At 39.2% G+C, this 18,303-nt stretch overlaps 4 protein-coding genes across 6 annotated transcripts; 1 reads left to right on the top strand and 3 right to left on the bottom strand.

Annotated features, from left to right (window-relative positions):
* Nucleotides 1-28: 28 nt before the first annotated feature.
* LOC6566241 lies at nucleotides 29-10,689 on the bottom strand. 3 transcript variants are annotated; one of them, XM_001991958.3, is made up of 6 exons: nucleotides 10,495-10,689; nucleotides 4,467-4,861; nucleotides 2,649-2,715; nucleotides 2,560-2,586; nucleotides 1,667-2,163; nucleotides 29-606 (listed from the first exon to the last, which is right to left on the bottom strand). In XM_001991958.3, exons 2-6 carry the CDS (start codon nucleotides 4,764-4,766, stop codon nucleotides 505-507), a joined length of 993 nt encoding a protein of 330 aa, XP_001991994.1. In that variant the 5' UTR covers nucleotides 4,767-4,861; nucleotides 10,495-10,689; the 3' UTR covers nucleotides 29-504. The 3 variants fall into 3 exon arrangements, 2 of the variants coding, with proteins under 2 accessions (XP_001991994.1, XP_043071953.1); XR_004365300.1 differs by having other exon boundaries at nucleotides 592-606; nucleotides 1,468-2,163; nucleotides 10,495-10,672; XM_043216018.1 differs by lacking the exon at nucleotides 29-606 and adding an exon at nucleotides 1,112-1,210 and having other exon boundaries at nucleotides 10,495-10,672.
* A 301-nt stretch (nucleotides 10,690-10,990) lies between these two features.
* On the bottom strand, nucleotides 10,991-12,207 carry LOC6566240 (zinc finger protein 202). Its single transcript, XM_001991957.2, has one exon. It carries the CDS (start codon nucleotides 12,157-12,159, stop codon nucleotides 11,089-11,091), a length of 1,071 nt encoding a protein of 356 aa, XP_001991993.1. The 5' UTR covers nucleotides 12,160-12,207; the 3' UTR covers nucleotides 10,991-11,088.
* Nucleotides 12,208-12,508: 301 nt separating this feature from the next.
* LOC6566229 (ubiquitin carboxyl-terminal hydrolase MINDY-3 homolog) lies at nucleotides 12,509-16,034 on the top strand. Its single transcript, XM_001991956.2, has 6 exons — nucleotides 12,509-12,885; nucleotides 13,033-13,166; nucleotides 13,233-13,995; nucleotides 14,064-14,223; nucleotides 14,302-14,461; nucleotides 15,113-16,034. Exons 1-6 carry the CDS (start codon nucleotides 12,711-12,713, stop codon nucleotides 15,254-15,256), a joined length of 1,536 nt encoding a protein of 511 aa, XP_001991992.1. The 5' UTR covers nucleotides 12,509-12,710; the 3' UTR covers nucleotides 15,257-16,034.
* Nucleotides 16,035-16,704: 670 nt separating this feature from the next.
* On the bottom strand, nucleotides 16,705-17,999 carry LOC6566228 (S-phase kinase-associated protein 1). Its single transcript, XM_001991955.2, has 2 exons — nucleotides 17,748-17,999; nucleotides 16,705-17,447 (listed from the first exon to the last, which is right to left on the bottom strand). The coding sequence occupies exon 2, from the start codon at nucleotides 17,439-17,441 to the stop codon at nucleotides 16,953-16,955; it is 489 nt and encodes a 162-aa protein (XP_001991991.1). The 5' UTR covers nucleotides 17,442-17,447; nucleotides 17,748-17,999; the 3' UTR covers nucleotides 16,705-16,952.
* Nucleotides 18,000-18,303: the final 304 nt, after the last annotated feature.

Raw genomic sequence — 18,303 nt, 5'->3', positions numbered from 1 at the left:
AAAACCAAAAACAAAAACAAACAAAACATAATCGCGTACATAAATTCAACTTTATTTGCTCGCTTCAGGAATGCAACGAAAACGAAAGAAACAAATTTATTATACATATCAATAATATTAACGTTGATAATAAGCAGCTTAAAATTAGTTCACACATCAATCAGATCCTAAACTACACTAACAAGCATGATCATAGAAACTTGTCAAACTTTAATGGGCCAAATCAAAAAAAAAAATATTAAAAAAAAAAACATTTAAAATAAATTTTGAAATGGAATGGACGAGGACGAGCTGTGTAGAAGCTACACAATAAATCCCTTAAATAGTAAACAGATGAAAATTGCAAAAAACAAGATGGAATACTGAAAAATGAGGAATTTTTTGTGAGTGTAGCTAGATTATGTAATAAAGCTATATGTTTTATAAATAATATAAAGCACTTCTGTATAGGCATGCTTTAATGTAAACGTTCAGTACAGGTTCGCCAGTTGAATGATCCGCTCCCTAAACGCTGTACAGGGTGCTATTGTCCGGTTCCAAGGCCACGGCCTGGACGATGAAGCGCCTCCGATCCGCAATATTGCTGCTGCTGCCAGATGCCGATCGCTGCGATTAGGTGTGGAAATATTGAGATAATTAATGCTTGTTTATATACAATATGTAATACATATATATATATATACTATATACATATAGTATATGCTAATTGCCGTTAACTAGCATAAATGGGAAAAATATGCGGATGTATATCAAGCTGGGAAGATTACAATTGGGAAACACACACAATTGAAGCACATGCGGGAAATGAAGGATTAGGGCTTTATTTCTATGGTAAAACATAACAAATACTCACACAATGCAACAAAAATAACGTTGTATTATGGCCTCAAATCAGGCTCAAATCAAAAGGTTCCTAATTTTTTGTACATTGATTTTAAACTTTGAATTTCAAACAACATTTTCATTTATATGGTTTCCAATTATTATAATCTTATCATTATCGATTTATTTTTTTAATTTTTGAATTTTGCTTGGTCAGATTTTGATTAATTCAAGTCGTTTGTTGTTGCTATATAAAATGGTATACAAAAATAATGAGAAATTTTCGAAATTTCTTCAAAGAAAGCTGCCTTTTTTTGAGAATTTGCAATTGCAACAACAAACATTCGGATCTATGTTTATTCTAGGAATAATACTCGAGACTTTTGATCTAAAATTAGACATAAAAGAGAATAGAACAAAAGTACAATTTAAATAAATTATAGACAATGACACAATTATGCAATGAAACTTAAACCAAGATAAACAAATGAAAAGACTACAAATATATATATATGCATACATATACTTATATATATATATATATATATATATATATATATATATATATATATATATATATATATATATATATATACACATACATATATCTAATTGCATTGTAGATGGGTAAAAGAAAAAACAAACCATTAACCAGCCAAAAAAAAATAAATAAGAAACAACCAGAAACCACAACCAGGTGCAGAACCGCAACCGAAACAGGAACCGGAACCGGAACCGAAACCGAAACCGCGTTAAGTTAATGATTCTATCAATCAATCTATAAATCAGTTGTGGGTGGTATGTCGGTGGCGGGGTCGAGCACGGAGGCGGGGGCGTCACTCACATCAGTGCATTTGCATAGCGCCTCATCGAAGTCAGTGCCGGTGGTGCAGCTTTGATTGTGCTGACAGGCGCAGGTGCAGTTGGCAGGATCCCAATACTTGAGATCCGAATGCTGCAGGCACTTGTCGCGCGCATCCGTATTGGTGCACTCGCAGCGGCACAGATCTTTGCGGTACTCCTGGTACGGATTGCAATCGCCGGGCTTTTTACGGCAATCGCACTTGCACGCCAAATGCTTCTCCACAGTCACAATGACACAGGTCACCTTGCCGGGCATCTCTACGTGCGTTCTCTTTACGCACATCTCCACCATCTCCGTCTGCGTCGGCTGGCACGAGAGGGCGACACCACAGCATCCATTGCACCTATTGATTCGCGTACACTGCGGCCGATAATGCACATTGACAGAGGTCTCCTCGTCCGCCTCTCTCGCTAACGGCAGCAGTTCCACAATGGTTGGCTGCGGTGAGCAGCTTGCCGACACCGCATCCTTTACGCCTGTTAAATGAGAGAAACCCAATCAATTAGTCACTGGCCGAGCATCTACAGTAGCGGTCAAAAAAATAGTACTGCTGCTTTTCAAAGTATTTCAATAAAAAAGCATAAAGAAAAATGCAATTATGCAAAAAAAAAATGTTTGCTTTCTCATCTGGGAATGTTTTCAAATAAAGCTGAGCAGACTTCACAACTATTATAATGATATAAAATAATAATTGAATATAAATTATCTTCAGCATTAATGGCTTGTGGTCAAATCAAATGTGTGTCATTTTTTTTAACTATATTTTTTAAGTATGTGTTCTTTTAATATTTTCCAAAACATATTTTTAGGCACTTCTATTATTTTGATTGCAACTGTATGTGTGTGTGTGTGTGTGTGTGTGTTGCACTTACGACGTTTCACACTGCGCTTAAAGATCTCTGGAATAGAGGAATTGATTAGCTGTTGTGGCTTAATGTGATCTATTCCAATTATGGCATACCCTTGGACTCGGCGGAGCCGTCTGTTCCATCATAGCCAGCTGTTATATTGCCCAAATCCGACGTAAGCTGTGCGAACAAAATTCAATATCAGTTTAAATGTAGTTCCTACAAATTTGATTAATAAAACTGTCAACTGTCGTTTAGGAATCCGTATTGAAACCTTATTTAAGAGAGAATCACATGTTTTATCCTTACAGAAGTATAAAAATCAATTTGGAAATGTGAAACGAAAAAAAACATCGATTTGTAAGTGACAAAATGCAAATGGTTTGTGGAATGCTTGATAAAGCTTGATATAATTCTATTCTAGTATTATACATTTGGATCTTAAAAACATTTGACTTGGAAAGTTCAACATTTACTAGTTTAGGCACAACGATTGCTGAGCCACCCTTTGAAAAGGATTACGCTTCAAATACTTTCCTAAAAATACCAAAGGATGCATAAAAATCAATTTTCTAAAAAAAAAAACACATCGTAAAAGTAGTGGCAAGATGAGAAAGTTTTATGGCAGAAAATGCCTGGCATAATTCTTATTATTATTATTATTATTTCGCTTCGCAGAAAACAACAAAAAGCAAACAAAAGCATAGAAAAAAAAGAAAGAAACACCTGCACATAGATGATATTTGCGACAATCTACAGTTGCCAAGGCAGCTTAGCTGATTAGTCACTAGTCGCAGACAGATTGCGCCTCGATTTAACAGCAGAGATTCCAAGAAACACGCGCATCGCATCCAATTTTATAATGATTTGGATACAACTTTTGCAGGTACAGTTACTGCAAACAGAATGCTCCACATTATGGTTGCCGCCGGTGCACGTGCCTTTTTGGTGTCAGTCGGATTAATTCCAATTTACCAATTGACCAATTGACCGGTTAACACGTCGGCATTGAAGTCGCTGCGACTGCCGTCCGTTGGAGATGAGTCATTTGGTGGCGCCATTTCAAACTTCCGTTTCACGGCTGCCTTTTGCTCGCTAAATAATTAGCTTGTAAAGTTCACTGGCACCAGAGAAATTTACGTGACTTTTTGATTCAAAATAAAAACAACAAAGTTGAATACAAATAATTAATTAATGATTAAATACAGCTAATCTCAATACAGCTATTAAAGTAAAGTTAACAGCTAAAGTTGAAGGAAAAGTAGCCAAGAATAAATGGGAATTATAATTAAAAGTACAACTTTCTCCAAAAGGGGTTTTGAAAGAAATTTCCGCAACTATTTTGTGTGCTATAATGGAATGAGCAGCAATAGGATCAACAATAACAACAATTTCCGGACGTAATTTGATCGGTAAAGAAAAAAGAACCGTTTGCAAAAGATAAGCAGCGAAATAAGATCCATTGTTTTGCACTAACTGTATTTGTATACCTGTATTTGTATACGGATTTGTATCCCTGTTTATTTATTTGTTAATACCATTTATTATCAATTCCGCTACGTATGCTGCTCTTGAGCCTTTTTGTTTATGCAAGCTTGAGTCTTGGGATTTATCTTTTAATTGCGACGAACGCAAACAATTGCTGAGCAAATACAAATGCGAGCTACAAATATAAAATGAGTAACGCCTAATTAAAAAACGTCGTAGTGCGACATAATGTGGGGTGGGGTGGGGTGGGTGGTGCTGGGGTGAGGAGGGGGATAGACGGCGCCTCTGTCTATTCGCGTGACGTTATCAGAACATCACAGAGCAAACACAGTCAGATGGGTGCAAGAAATGTGATAGACGACGACGAGCTGAAAGCTGACCCAAATATGCAAAGCATTGGCGCCATCTGAGAAATGTTTACTCTTAATGCACTGCTGGCTCACCGTTACAGGCTCATCGGTTGCGCTCGGGCAGCAGCTGGTTGCCTCTGCGGCGACTTCGGCAGCAGCCGGATCGCTTGTCTGTGTTTGTTGCTGTGTCTCTGCAGCCGTATAAAAGAAACGCGACTGCGCCGTTGCAGCGCCTGCAACTGTTCCCATCCAGCTGTTCAGCAGCAGCAGTACTAGGAGCACTATATTAAATTGCCTTGACATTTGACGGCGGCGTCGCTGCTGCGCATGCTTTAAATCATTGCTACTGCTGCTGCTGCTGCAACTGCGCGTTGTGTGCTGGGTTTGTGTCATTGCTGATGTTAGCGGTGTGAACGGTTGTTGATTCGCTGTTAACGTATGTACTGTACTGTTACGTCGCTGCGATATCGCTGTCACTCAAATGTTGTCTGCAAATAGAGAAAAAGAAAGAGAAAGAGAGTGAGAGTGGGAGTGAGAGTGAGAGTGGACGGGAAAAGGGTAGTGTATTTACATACGTCACTTAATTAACATGTTTGTTTTTAAAGCTTAAAAAAAAAACTATGCAACTGTCTTGCCTCTGATTTATGGCTAAATTTATAATGAGCAAGAAGTCACGTCAGTCGCGATGTGGGTGCTTGCATATGCTTGTGTGTGTGTGCGCCCAACAGGTGTTCACACGTACGCACACACATACAGCCACTCACATACCTGCATACAGACGGCGCAACACGAATTGGGGTCAGTTTTTGTATTTGTATTTGTATTTGTTGTCAACTGTAAATGACAAAAAGCTTTTGAAATGGTTAACTTGACATTGATACAAAAAAGTACACGCAACGCAGCAAGAACAACAACAAATACAGTCTTATCATAAATAAACACCCTCTCTCTATACATGTGTGTGTGAGTGTCTGGGCTAACAATCATGCGTCAGGCATATCAATAAGTACATCATTAAAATGATTGCGTGGCAATTCAAAATCACAATAGTTGATCGTATTTGAAATACCCAGCATTCTCTATATGTGAAAACAAGTAAGAATGCTGCAGTCGAGTACGACTCGAGTACCCGATGTGCTCGATTACGATATAACTTGGACGTTTCGCATCCGATCTTGATGGAATTTTAGCAGTTGATCGGAAATATGTTAGTGTATATCAATTAAAAACCTCTGGCTTTTATTGCTATTGAAAATATAAATGTATCGTTATACGAGACACGAAGACAGTTATTCAGTGAAGAAAATGGCTATATCGACTCGGCTTTTGATTCTGATCAATAATATATACTTTATGGGGTCGAAGATGCTCCTTTTGCATTTTACATACTCAAGCAGAAGGGCATTATACTCTTTTTAGCCATTTCCAATGGGTTCAGGGTATAAATATCAGTGGAAAAATATATAGATCTAAAAACGGTTTTATTCCGTGTGCAATTAACTACTACTTTATATGTACATATATTCGGTGATTGCATTTAGTAAGAATTTAAAATCAAAATCACTAATTGAAATTATTTGATCCCGTCATTAGGTCGGCCTGTCATACTCCAAGCAAGTGTATATGCCCTTGGTGGACTGGTACCAGTACTGGGTATTTTGATATGCGAGTCAATCGCTTACTTCATACCTTTGGCCATGAATGGACAATGTTTGTTTTGTTGACCTGGTTGCTCTTACCCGTAAATCAGCTGGACAAATTTAACCAAAACCAAGAATTCTTGCAAGTGGACAGGAAACGATTGAAACCCAAAGGGAAAAGCCGGCAAAACCAAAAGCTCAGGGTATGACTCGAAAAACAGAGGGGGAAATTGTAATTTCTGATTCATAATGCTCATAATTAATAAAGATAAGATATTTTTGTTTTTTATATGATCAGGAAATACTGCAATTTTCTAATTATAAATTATACGTAAATAGTGATTAATATTAACGTCTTACATTGATTATTTTGTTGTGTTTGTTTCATATAACTGAAGTCAAATTAAATACGCGCTTGTTACAGAGTTGATTATTAAACTAGAACAAATGCATGCGATCAAAGTGGACTTTTAATTACACACATACATATATCAAGTTATTGGCATTGACACAGAATGGATTCCAGAACGAAAAACTACTCCTTTTAGCGAGAGAATTAAAGGTATTTACAATTAATATATATATAATATTCACTGACATATTGTTGATCGACTGCCCAACTTTTACAATAAAACTATAATATATATATAACAGCTGGGTTCAGGGTGTATCGTAGTCGGGCTCACCCGACTACAACTTTCTTTATTTGCAAGAGTTAACCCGAACTCAGAAGTATGAAATTATTTGTTTAATTAAAGTTCTGATATACCATTTTTGTTTATTTGTATGTACATACATATGTATGTATGTATATTTGATGCGAAATGCATGCACAAATATGAAATTTCTTATTATAGGTCAGTGAGCGCGTTTTACTTTCAGTTTGCTGCTGCTTGTTGCCGATAATAATGCGATGCGATGCATAAGAAAAACAATAAATACATGCGCGCTGATAGCTGATACCGCATAGCTCAAGGCACTTTATCAGCTAAGCAGTTGCAAAAACAGCAACAACAACAACAACAACAACAATGCTCTGCAATTCATTCATAAATTGAGCGTGCTAAATGCAAAATGGCCCCCCACAAGTTGCAGGCATTTTTCACTTCCAGGCATAAAGCAGAAGGAAGAAGACGACGCGTGATACACTGCGCGGGTGTATGCGTGTAAGTGTGTGTGTGCACAGCTTGTTTAAAAATAGCTTTGGCTGCGCTACGAGCTTAAAAGAACAACAGACGCACAGTCTAACGGTAAGGGAAGTTTGCATAAAACTTCAGAAATAAAAGCTTTGTTTCGAACGATAATAACATAAATACAGCTGTATATACAAATACATATACATACGCACATATATATAAGTATTTGTGTACAGTTATAAACGCCTGATTATGCCTGTATGCAACTGTAAAACACATGCGCACGCGTGCAAGTGATTATTTGTGCAATCAGTGAGACACAAACGACAATCATGAGCCAGCCTTCTCTCTCTTACACATGTATTTCTCTCTACGGTGCCATTAAGCAAACAAATGCTAATTGATATGGCAGAATTGCTGTTTGTTGTTGTCGCTCGTACGTATGTTGTTCACCTGCGTGAGTCAGTTAACAGGGCACTGTTAGTGTGACTCAAGGTTATTGATGGTACTGACTCTGCCTCTGCTAGCAGCAAGTTAGTTTGTTTGTTGCCATATTTAATATAATATAATATAAAAATATATTTATATGTATTTACCTATGCAGCTGGTTAAATGCTCATTAAGGGTTAGTCTGTACGTGCAAATGTATGTTTCGTGAATTAATTTGCCAATGCGCTTATCACAAACCGTTCGTTATTTAGTCATGGGTATCGTCAGCAGCGAGCAGCAGCGAGCAACTGCCGCCGTCGCGCATGCCAATGACGTCTATGGCGACGCTGGCTGGGTACAGATTACAAATTAAGCACGCTTTAATTAATAAAACAATGCGTTTTGTGTTTTCTGATTGTCGCTGCGGTTTTACCTGTTCTCCCAGAGACAGATGGAGAGAGTGAGAGAGGGAGAGAGACATTGCTGAGCGATGCGTCATGCTATTGTCGACGCGTGCAGCGCTGCCAGGTAAGCTGTCGCCACGAGATATCATGAACTTTGCTGCTCCCCCAATTTCATTTAATTCGTTAGCAATGCGACAACAACAATAGCAGCAACATCAACAACAACAACAACATACCCAGCTGCGAACTAGTGAATGTTTCTTCTTTACAGAATGCATTCTGTAATTAAAGTAATTAATTACCTAATTACATCGATTACCTAGTAATCGAATACATATTTCTTCTCAATTTAAACTCATTTTTAATTTGATTTAATCAATTTTTTTAGTTTTGTATTTTTTTTTTGTGTCGACTGACTTTAGTTGACATTAAATAAATAAATATAAATACTACAGTCTTGCATGTAGTCTAAGTCAAGCGCTTATTTGTATTGGATTCATATCTATTTTACAATATCTTTGAATTAGTGCCTTTTGCTTATTGAAGTACTCTTTTTTAACGGATATGCAATATGTGTAGTGAAAAATAAAATAAACTGGTATGTTCTTATTGAAACACTTTTCCGTTTTTGGAACTGCATTACAATAGTAGATCTTGGTAGATGGAGTCGTATAGTATTGCAATTATGATCCTTCACACAAGGTATGCGAGCCTGTAAGCCACAAAAAAACCTTCTCTGCATTCAAAAGTAAGGTGCTTATGGAAAAGTATATGCCTACAAAGAATAGATTACGAATCGAATTCGTAATGGTGTCTTTTCGCTGCGCTGCTGGGATAATAACATCCAACTGTAATAACAGCAAAAAAAAAGGGCCACAGACATAGGCAGAGGCAAGGACGGAGGTAGATGCATCGGCAGAGGCAGAGGGCTGTGAGCAGTGGGCGGATAATAGCAGCGTCTGCGCGAAGCTCACACAGAAAGGCAAATCAATTACAGTTATGGGAATAAGTAGTGATTTTGTGAGCAGTGCTCGAATAGCCTAGATACCCTGTATTCGCCGAAGGTATTATTTAATTAGCCTACGCAAATATCTATACTCATCGAATCAAAATTAATTTTCATGATACATTTAAATTTGTTATCTACATAAATAGTTCCATTAAATTGTATTACGTGTTTTATATACATTTTATATAAAAATAACTGAGTGAATGATTCACTTTAAAGAATGCACAAATTGATACTACGAGCAATGGGTATTATGGAATTGGTTTGTATGTGCAAGAAAAGAGCGCATTTTTTTATGTTTTGTATAATAACAAACATTCATCTGAGGTGGGGGATGTGGAGGAGGAGCGGCGGGCGACTGATGCAGCAATTTGACAAAATAAATGATGGATTTGGTGATATGGGTCTCTAATATGGCTGTTAACTTGCTGGTGATCACTCTGATGTTGATCAGTGCTCCTTCCCCGACTAGTCGAGAGCAAAAAAAAACCCGGGAAGGCGATTTAGCAAAAGTCAATGGGAAACATATACTAAAAGATGGAGCAAAAAGTGTAAAGGATTTGCCGATCATAATACAAAATTCCAGAATTCCGATTAAAGTAACTATGTATGTGAAGCTTTGGAAAGTATATAGCTTCATTTCCATTATAGTCTGGGTTTTTATTCTATATTAAGTTGTAAAAGATTCGGATTTCATTTTTCCGCACTTTTAATTACACGAGATTAAAGCTTGACACATTTGAGATCAACACCAGCCATGGGCGTAAGCAGGTGTAGGAAGAGGGATCAACCCCCAACCCCACCACACATTTATATTGCAACAAATTCGATCGAAACAATTTCGGACGAAAATGCGACTTAATTTCAGATGCGTTTGCATCATAACAACCCCCTTAACTCCTCTACCCCCTGGTTACGTCCTTGGGCAGAAGCGGAATTAATCGGAAACTGTGTGTGCAAAGTGAACTTATTCGTGATTTTCTCCGATATTCACATCGGCTAATTAAATTCACACTTTACAACCGGTGTTTGACTAAATAAATTACTTCAAGTCTCTGTCGATTTAAAATCAACTTTGAATAGCATAAAATAGGCGAAGCGTAACGACTTGCACGGGTTTTTTTTTATATATATATATTTATTGTTATTGTATTTTTTTTTGCGGGTTTCGGGTTTATTCACTTTCAAGGAAATTAAGAACAACAGTTACAGTTCGGTGTGATAACTGATAAAAAGTTGTTCTGCTTTTGGTTTCAAATAGTCACCAAACAAAAAAACAACGAAAGCTTTTTAACTAGTCAGAGCACCCAAATGGAAAACAATTTAAAAATAAAAACAAAAACAATTCAGATCAAAAAAAAAAAACAATAGACAATAACAAAAAGTTGTTAGCTGCTGAGGGTCGCCGGATCGGTAAACGCCACTGTATTTGTATTTGGGTGGATTAAGCTCAACTTTATTGTTTTTAAGTTGGAATTTAGTATATTTAGCGGATGCACTTACGCGAAACTTCAGCTCTCAATAGTGAGTTAACACACAGATGAGCAATTTTGAAAAGAGTTTGTATTTTTTCAAGTTTTAACAGAATGCACGTAAAATCAACACAAAACAAGTATTTTTTAACTGTTCGACAGCTGCGTCGGCGGCAACGGCAACGTCGGCGTCAACCAATCCAAGCACTTGCACGATTCGTTAAAAACTGTCCTCTGTGTTGGCCATCAGTGAGACTTTAAATGACAATAACGTTTACATTTCGTCGCTGTTGCGCTCCGACGCTCTCAGTTCGCTCCCGTGGCTGCTGCGATCAAATCGTCTCTTGCTGTTACAGTAGCTGTTAAAGCTTCCGTTGCGTTGCGTGTGCAAGCGATGGGTGCAGCAGGTGCGCTGTTAATTAACAGTGCGTGCTCACCCAAAACGTTGAAAGTCAAACCACTTTTTAAATAGACATACGTTATCTAGGCGAAAATCCAACTCATATTTTACAGAAATTACAAAACTATTGCTTTAATATTACCAATTTAATGTTTTCCTTACAACGATTTAAAAGTAGTTTGAAAACATCTAAAAAAATTGAATAAAATAAAATGGATGTTTGATTTAAGAGTTTGTGGAGTGCTTCCGTTGATTGTGGCGGGTGAGATCGATGTAGCGAAAGAATTGCATGTTGCATGGATGGCAGGTGTACGTCATGTGGCCCTTTTCGGTGACCAGGTGCGCCGATAGATGGCCGAGTTGGGCAAAGGATTTGCCGCACTCGGGACAGATGTGGGCATGCTCCAGATGCCGGCTTTTCGTGTGCTTCGCCAGATGATCGGCGGTGGTGAAGTCTGCCTGGCACACCTCACAGATGTGGGCGCGCAACAGGACATGCTGTCGCTGCAGATGGGCACGGATTGCCTCGCGACTCTGGTGCGCCTTGCCACAGAAGATGCAGTCGAGCGGATTGCGATGATGCGCCAGCTCCACATGCTTCAGCAGACAGATGCTGCCGGTGAACCCATTGGCGCAAATTGGACAAACATACGCACTGGGCTTGAGCTGCGGATCGTAGATGCACGACTCCTTGTCGAGGTCCATGGGCCACCCAAATGTCAGATCATCGCCGCAGTCAACCGTCGGCAACAGCTCGTCGATATTCTCCTCAAGCATTTCCAAATCCTCCGTTTCGTCCACAACGCTCTGGCCATCGCCAACCAGGCACAGACCATGCTCGCTCTCCGCATGTCCCATCAGTCCGTCCATGCAGCTAAACGCACGCGCGTCGTTGCAGCTCGTGGCACACAGGGCACAGTAGAAGAGCGATTGTTCGCCGTGCCACGAGACCACATGCCTGTACAGGAATATGGAGGAGCTGTAGCGTTTGCCGGCTGTGCCACACTGCAGGCACATGAAGCGGCCGTCGGCGTGTTTTCGTTGTATGTGCCGCTGACGCAGCTGCTCATCGCCGTACATGGTGAGGCAGTAGTTGCACATGAACAGCCGGGCAATTCGGGCCACGCACAGCTGCTCGTGCGCCTTGCACGCCACGAATCGTGGAAAGCTCACCAGGCAGCTGCGACAGTGGTAGACGCGTCCAGCAGCTGACGGACACTTGCCACTTGCCACAGATGCGGGGGTGCCACGCTCAGTATTGGCGCTTTTGGGTAATATCCTTTTGGCCGGCGCCATAGCGCCAAAAACGAAAACTGAACTATTTGTACGCAGATAGTTTGTTGTCAGCCTATCGATATATCGATTTTTAATACGATATTTATGTTGTGCGCCAAACACAAAAACTATTTGTATGCAGATAGTTTGTTGTCGACCTATCGATAAATCGATATTTTTACACGATATTTATGTGTCTGTAATTTGTCAAGTTAATGATATTATTTGATGTTATCTGATCAGTTGCCTACTTATCTACTAAATATTTAGCGATTTAAAGGTGCAACAAAATGGTTTAGTGAGCGTCATCGATTAATTGACATTGACTGAGTGTCGTCGCTAGTGTTGCAAATTATCGATAGACACTGATGCACCCATATTTTGTACATCTCCCTACACTGTTGCATTTGCACAGCCAAATAAGATGCCAACCTAAATAGTTGGCTTTGCGTTTATTGTATTTCGATTTCGATAAAGGCGAATACATTATTTTGTGATTCGAATAGTTGGTGTCAAAAGCCTTGGAACCTCAAAGGCAGACAACAGCCGAACAGCAACAAGAGCAACTAGCCATGGCCACCGCCAGTGGATCAGCGACAGCTGGGCATCCTCAACAACAGCAGCAAGAACAGCAACAACAACAATTGGTGCGTTGCAATGAGCATGATATGCGTGAACTGCGCGAAATTAAACAGTTGGTGTGGGGCGCCAGTGTGCGCGAAGATGTATTCAAGCGTTGGTCTCAAGGTAAGTCTATGCAACTAGCCACCCACCAACTCCTCCCCCACCCACACCCAGTTTTGCAATCCCTCCCGCCCCCCTCAAACAGCGCGCGCTTTTCACTCATGTGCGTGCGTCTGTGTGTGTGTGTGTATATGTATGTATATATTGCAGGCTTTGAGTTTAGTGATGTGGAGCCCTCGGCATTGGTGCAAAAACAGGGCGGTCCTTGTGCTGTGATAGCGCCCGTGCAGGCGTACTTGCTTAAGATAATTATTGTGGATATGCCAGGTATTCAACTAACAAAGGTAATCCAACAAAATCCAGTTCCATAATACAATTATTTCAAATGATTCGCTTTAAAATTGCAACAGCTGACCAGTGAGAAATGCCAGAAACTGCTCATCGAGGCGCTGTGCAACATCTTGAAGAATTGCCGTGCGCCGCGCTTTAAGATTGTCACACTGCAACGGCGATCAACCAAAGAGCGTCGCCTGACGCCTCCCACCGTCGCCGATGCCATTGAGGCGGCCACCGAGGCGGAGGAGTCAACTGGTACAGGAATTGATGCGGATGCTGCATCGACTGCTGCTGCTACTTCGATTGTTTCTCCGACTGCTGATCCGACTGCTGCTGCTGCTGCTGCTGCTGGCAGCAGTAAAAATGCATTGGGTACAGGGAATCGCTTGAATTTGGATCTGACACCAGAACAATTTCATGAGCGCCTGCACACACTGCACTTTGAGCATGTTGCGGATGTGGCACGCCACTATCTGGATAACTATAGTCAGCTGTCAAATACGTATGGTGTGCTGTTGTTTATGTATTCGGTATTCCTTACCAAGGGCACCGAACTGGTCACAGCGGATATATCGGATCTATCGGAGCCGCAAATACACAGCACATATGGCTATGGGGCACAGTCGCTAATCAATTTGATGCTAACGGGACGCGCCGTAGCGCATGTCTGGGACAATGAGCAGGATGTGGGCGGCTTAAAGCTGCGCGGCATCTGCGAACAGAGCGACATCGGATTCATTACACTGATGGAACAGATGCGCTACTGTACAGTCGGCTCCTTCTTCAAGAATCCACGCTATCCAGTTTGGGTCATGGGCTCCGATACGCATTTAACTGGTAAGCTATTGCAGTCATCTAATTACAATAACAATGTTTACATAAACAATTGTTTGTTTTTTGCGCAGTTTTGTTTAGCAACGAAAAGAGGCTCGTCTCGCCAGAGACAGCATCGGAGACGGGACGTCGGATCTTCAAGTCATATGATCCGGAGGGAAACAATTTCATATCGAGCACCTTGCTGCGGGATGTGCTAGCCGCGTTGAATTTGGTCAGCGAGCCGGGATAGTAAGTTTGTCCTGAACTCTGCTCTTTAGCCAATGTCTAATTGCACCTCCTACCCATCTCCTCCTTAACTGTGCACAGTGTCAATTTCATGCAGAAGCGCTTGGATCCAGAGAATCTCGGTATTATACTCCTTAACGGCTTCATGGATGAATTCTTTCCCTTGGAGCGCCGCTCAACGCCGGATACATTCGACCTGCTGCATTACAATGGCATACCCGGTTCCAATGATAGCAACAAGGTGGGCATCATTCACTCTCATTTATCCCATCGCGTAAACAGTTCTATAAATATCCCATGAATCAGCTGCAATCTTTCTACTCTTGGAGCTAGATCTTTTTGGATGTACTCGAAATATGATATTCAAGCCAGTAAACTTTATTTTTTGATTGGAATGTTAATGTTTGTACTCAAGAAATTTCATCCAGATTAGATAGCACATCGGTGTGGTTCTGATCGAACGTTTATATTGGGGCTGCCATAGGAACTAGCCGAAAATCAGGTTACACTATAAACACATGTTCGCTGATTGTTGAAATAAACAATTCCTTGCCCATATACAGCTGCGTTCCAAATAATAGTAGTATCATATGTGTGTATATATATATATAATAATAATAATAATAATAGTACACACATATATTTTGGAAAATGCTATAAAAACAAACTTAAAGCAGTTTAAAAATTATGAACATTTGATTGAAATTTATTAATTTGTATATTTATTCTTATTACATTATTATTATCAGCTTTATATTTCTAAAATTATTCGAGTATTTCGAAAATAAGAGTATTTTTCCCTATATTAAAGATTTTGAAGAGGTCTCGATTTGATCATTGATTGACAAAATGACTCATATTTTTGTTAAATGTTGCTGTTTACTGCTTACAGGTGCGTTACTATTGTGGCTCGGCCATACTGCTGGAAGGTGATCTCAAGTCAATATGCACTTCAAATCCGATGGTCACTTGCCTGCAGACCAAGTGGCCCAACATTGAGGTCAACTGGCATGAATATTTGCCCTCATTGAATTGACGTCCTTCTTAAATGAATGAATAATAGCAAAAGCAGTAGTAAAGCAGAAACAGAAAACAGAAGCAGCAACAACAGCAAACAAGAAACAAAAGAAAGAACACAAAACAAAAGAACTACGGCAAAAGTAGCGGCACATCTTTATTTCAAACACCTTTCAATTGTTTATTAATAATTTATTGAATATCGTTTCAAAAACAACCAAAAAAAAAACAATTAAGAAAAACAAAAAAAAACGACACAAAAAAAGAAGAGACAACTAACACAACTTACACAAACACACACATACACACTCGCACACACACACATACACCCACACACACACACACAAACATATATACTAAAATATGCAATACAGAAATATGCAGAAATTTTGATTTCGCAACATTAATGCTTTAAACATGATCGCATCCTTATGCAACAAGAAAAACAAAAAACTTATTGAAAATATTATTGTTTGCCATTCTAATTGTAAGATTCACAAATTTATTACGCATATTGTAAACCGAATCAGACAGAAACAAGCAGAAGAATAACTACAAAATTTGCAAACAATATATGCACAACTCTCTCGTAACATACCCACTCATGCACACACATACACACACACAATCACACACACACACACAATCACACACACACACAATCACACACACACACAATCACACACACACAATCATACATATACATACACATTAAAAACAAAAATTTTGTTTTATGGCCTTTTAACAAATTAATTGTAGTGTTTAAAACAATTAAATAAAATTAAAAACCAACTAAATATGTAAACAACAAATCTAACTTACTCAGCCCTCAAACAGAAAAGGATAGTCGCAGTTTAAGCGAATATGTGTGAGAGAGCGAGAGAGAGAGAGAGAGGTGAATTCCACTAAATTTTCCATTTTTGAATTCCGTAAAAAAATGAGAGCCAAACTCCTGGCAATATTAATGCTTTTAGAGCTTCTTAACACTGAAAATCATTTCGTGAGCATTAAAACAATTTGTCATTCGTCTATAAACTACCAAAGCCAAATTAGCAAAATCAATCTTGAAACTTGAATGAATAATTGCCAAAAGCAACTGGCAAATTCGGCCACAATGGAACACATTTGGAATTCCTTTTCATGACACTTTGGTGCGCTTAGCCGATTCCTGCTGCTGCAGTTTATCCTCATAGTAGATAGACAGAAAGTATGCAATGTGATTACGGAGAGACAATTCCCAGTGGTTTACTGAGATCGATTGCAATGCTCTCTCTAAGAACTGGCAAAATAAACTTTAATAAATAGAGACAATGTGTGCTAACGCATCCATCGATGTTGGTGAATTGTTTGCTGGACAGGATGCGGCTGGCTGGATAATGATAATGATGATTCCCTGCTAATGAACGTTGCACTATTTGCCAACCACATTTGGATTAGTTTAATTTGCCTGATATTGAAATTCGTTGGTTTCTTTTCTTTTCTTTTCTGTTGAGTATATGTATTTAATTTTGATTTTTTCGTACAAATATTTTATGTGTGTACATATCTCTGTTAACTTTCATGTTTATTTATAAGCTAGATAAATGTTAAATGTTCATTTTGTTTTTTTGTGCCATTCACGGAATTTGTGTGTTTGTTGTGATCCTTTGCTCAATTGTCATCAAAGTGTGGTATTTTGATTTGATTCCCATTAGGGGATCAGTGGCGAGAATCTGTTATTTCTCCTCACACCATTCGTTCTCCTTGCGCACCTGCTCCTCCTCGGCGGGAGTGAAGTCCTTTTTGATGTTGAACGTCTTTCGAATGTCCTCCGGTGTCTTGCCTTTGATCATATTGGCGACAGTCTTGCAGGTGAGCTCCAACAAGCCCTTAATATCCAAATAGTTAGCAGCCAAAATCAGTTCAAACAATGTGCCCTGATCAACTTTGAGAAAATCGGCATCCCACGATGTGATGTCATCAGTGCGTTTCTCTTTGCTCTCATCATCCTCGGTGGGCTGCGGATCATCTTTGTGATAATTGGCCCACGTCAGAACCTTTCGCAAAATTGTCGAATTTACATTCGGCAAGGGCACAATGGCATTCTCATCGTCCTCCATGCCACAATCCTCCAGCATAGTGCGAATTGTGCCCGAACATTTGGCGATTTGTATGTCCGTATCGAATATCTCTTCATTCGACGATTGCAGTTTAATGTTCGGCATGTTGATCTGCCAAATCGTTTATATATATTATAATATACATATTATACACGAACAAAGCCTTGCGTGTTGAGCAGAATAATTCTTCATAAGGATAGCATAAATCTCTCTCTCTCTCTCACTGTGTGTGTGTGTGTGCATAAATAAGTGTAAAAATGCATTCATCATTGGATAACTGTACAATGCACACACACACACATACACACACAAGAACCACACACATTTTAGTGTGCAACATCTAAATTTGAAATATTGAGCATAAACGCTCTACACAAAGCATCATCTTATTTTCTTTATGACACACATTACCACAATTATATATTAATTCCTCAAGACTCGATAGGTTTTTGAGGATGAGCAGCGTAGTCGGTGCGAAAAAGGTAGTTTTATTTTGAATTTTGATACGTATTTGCTCCAGCGCTTTGGAGCGATCGTCTGTCTACGCTTTTAGGAAGACTTGAAATTCAGTAAAGCCAGAGAAACACGAAATCTGATTACGATGTGCGTTTTGCATTTAATCGATTAGTCTACCTGCGCCAGAGTTGCAAAACGTTGAAACTTAATCTATTGTATGAGTAACATTTTACTAGAATAAATTTCGGATCAATTACATTAATGACCAATGATAACAACAAATTTAAATTATGGAAGACACGGATATCCTAAAAGTCTATATCGGGGATTGTCCCTGATAGTTCTCTCATTGTGTCATTAAGAAAAAAGATTTACATATGCACAAATTCCACGTTTCACAACACTAAACATTTACAGAATGCATTTCAATTTAGTTTTAATTGGCGGTTAGTACACCAAAATCAACTTAAAAAACACTATCACTCTGTTTGAGTTGGTGTTCTTTGCGGTG

The sequence above is a fragment of the Drosophila grimshawi genome, unplaced genomic scaffold (assembly GCF_018153295.1).
Source record: "Drosophila grimshawi isolate 15287-2541.00 unplaced genomic scaffold, ASM1815329v1 contig_848, whole genome shotgun sequence".
Lineage (NCBI taxonomy): Eukaryota > Metazoa > Arthropoda > Insecta > Diptera > Drosophilidae > Drosophila > Drosophila grimshawi.
This window is presented reverse-complemented; position numbering and strand designations above follow the sequence as displayed.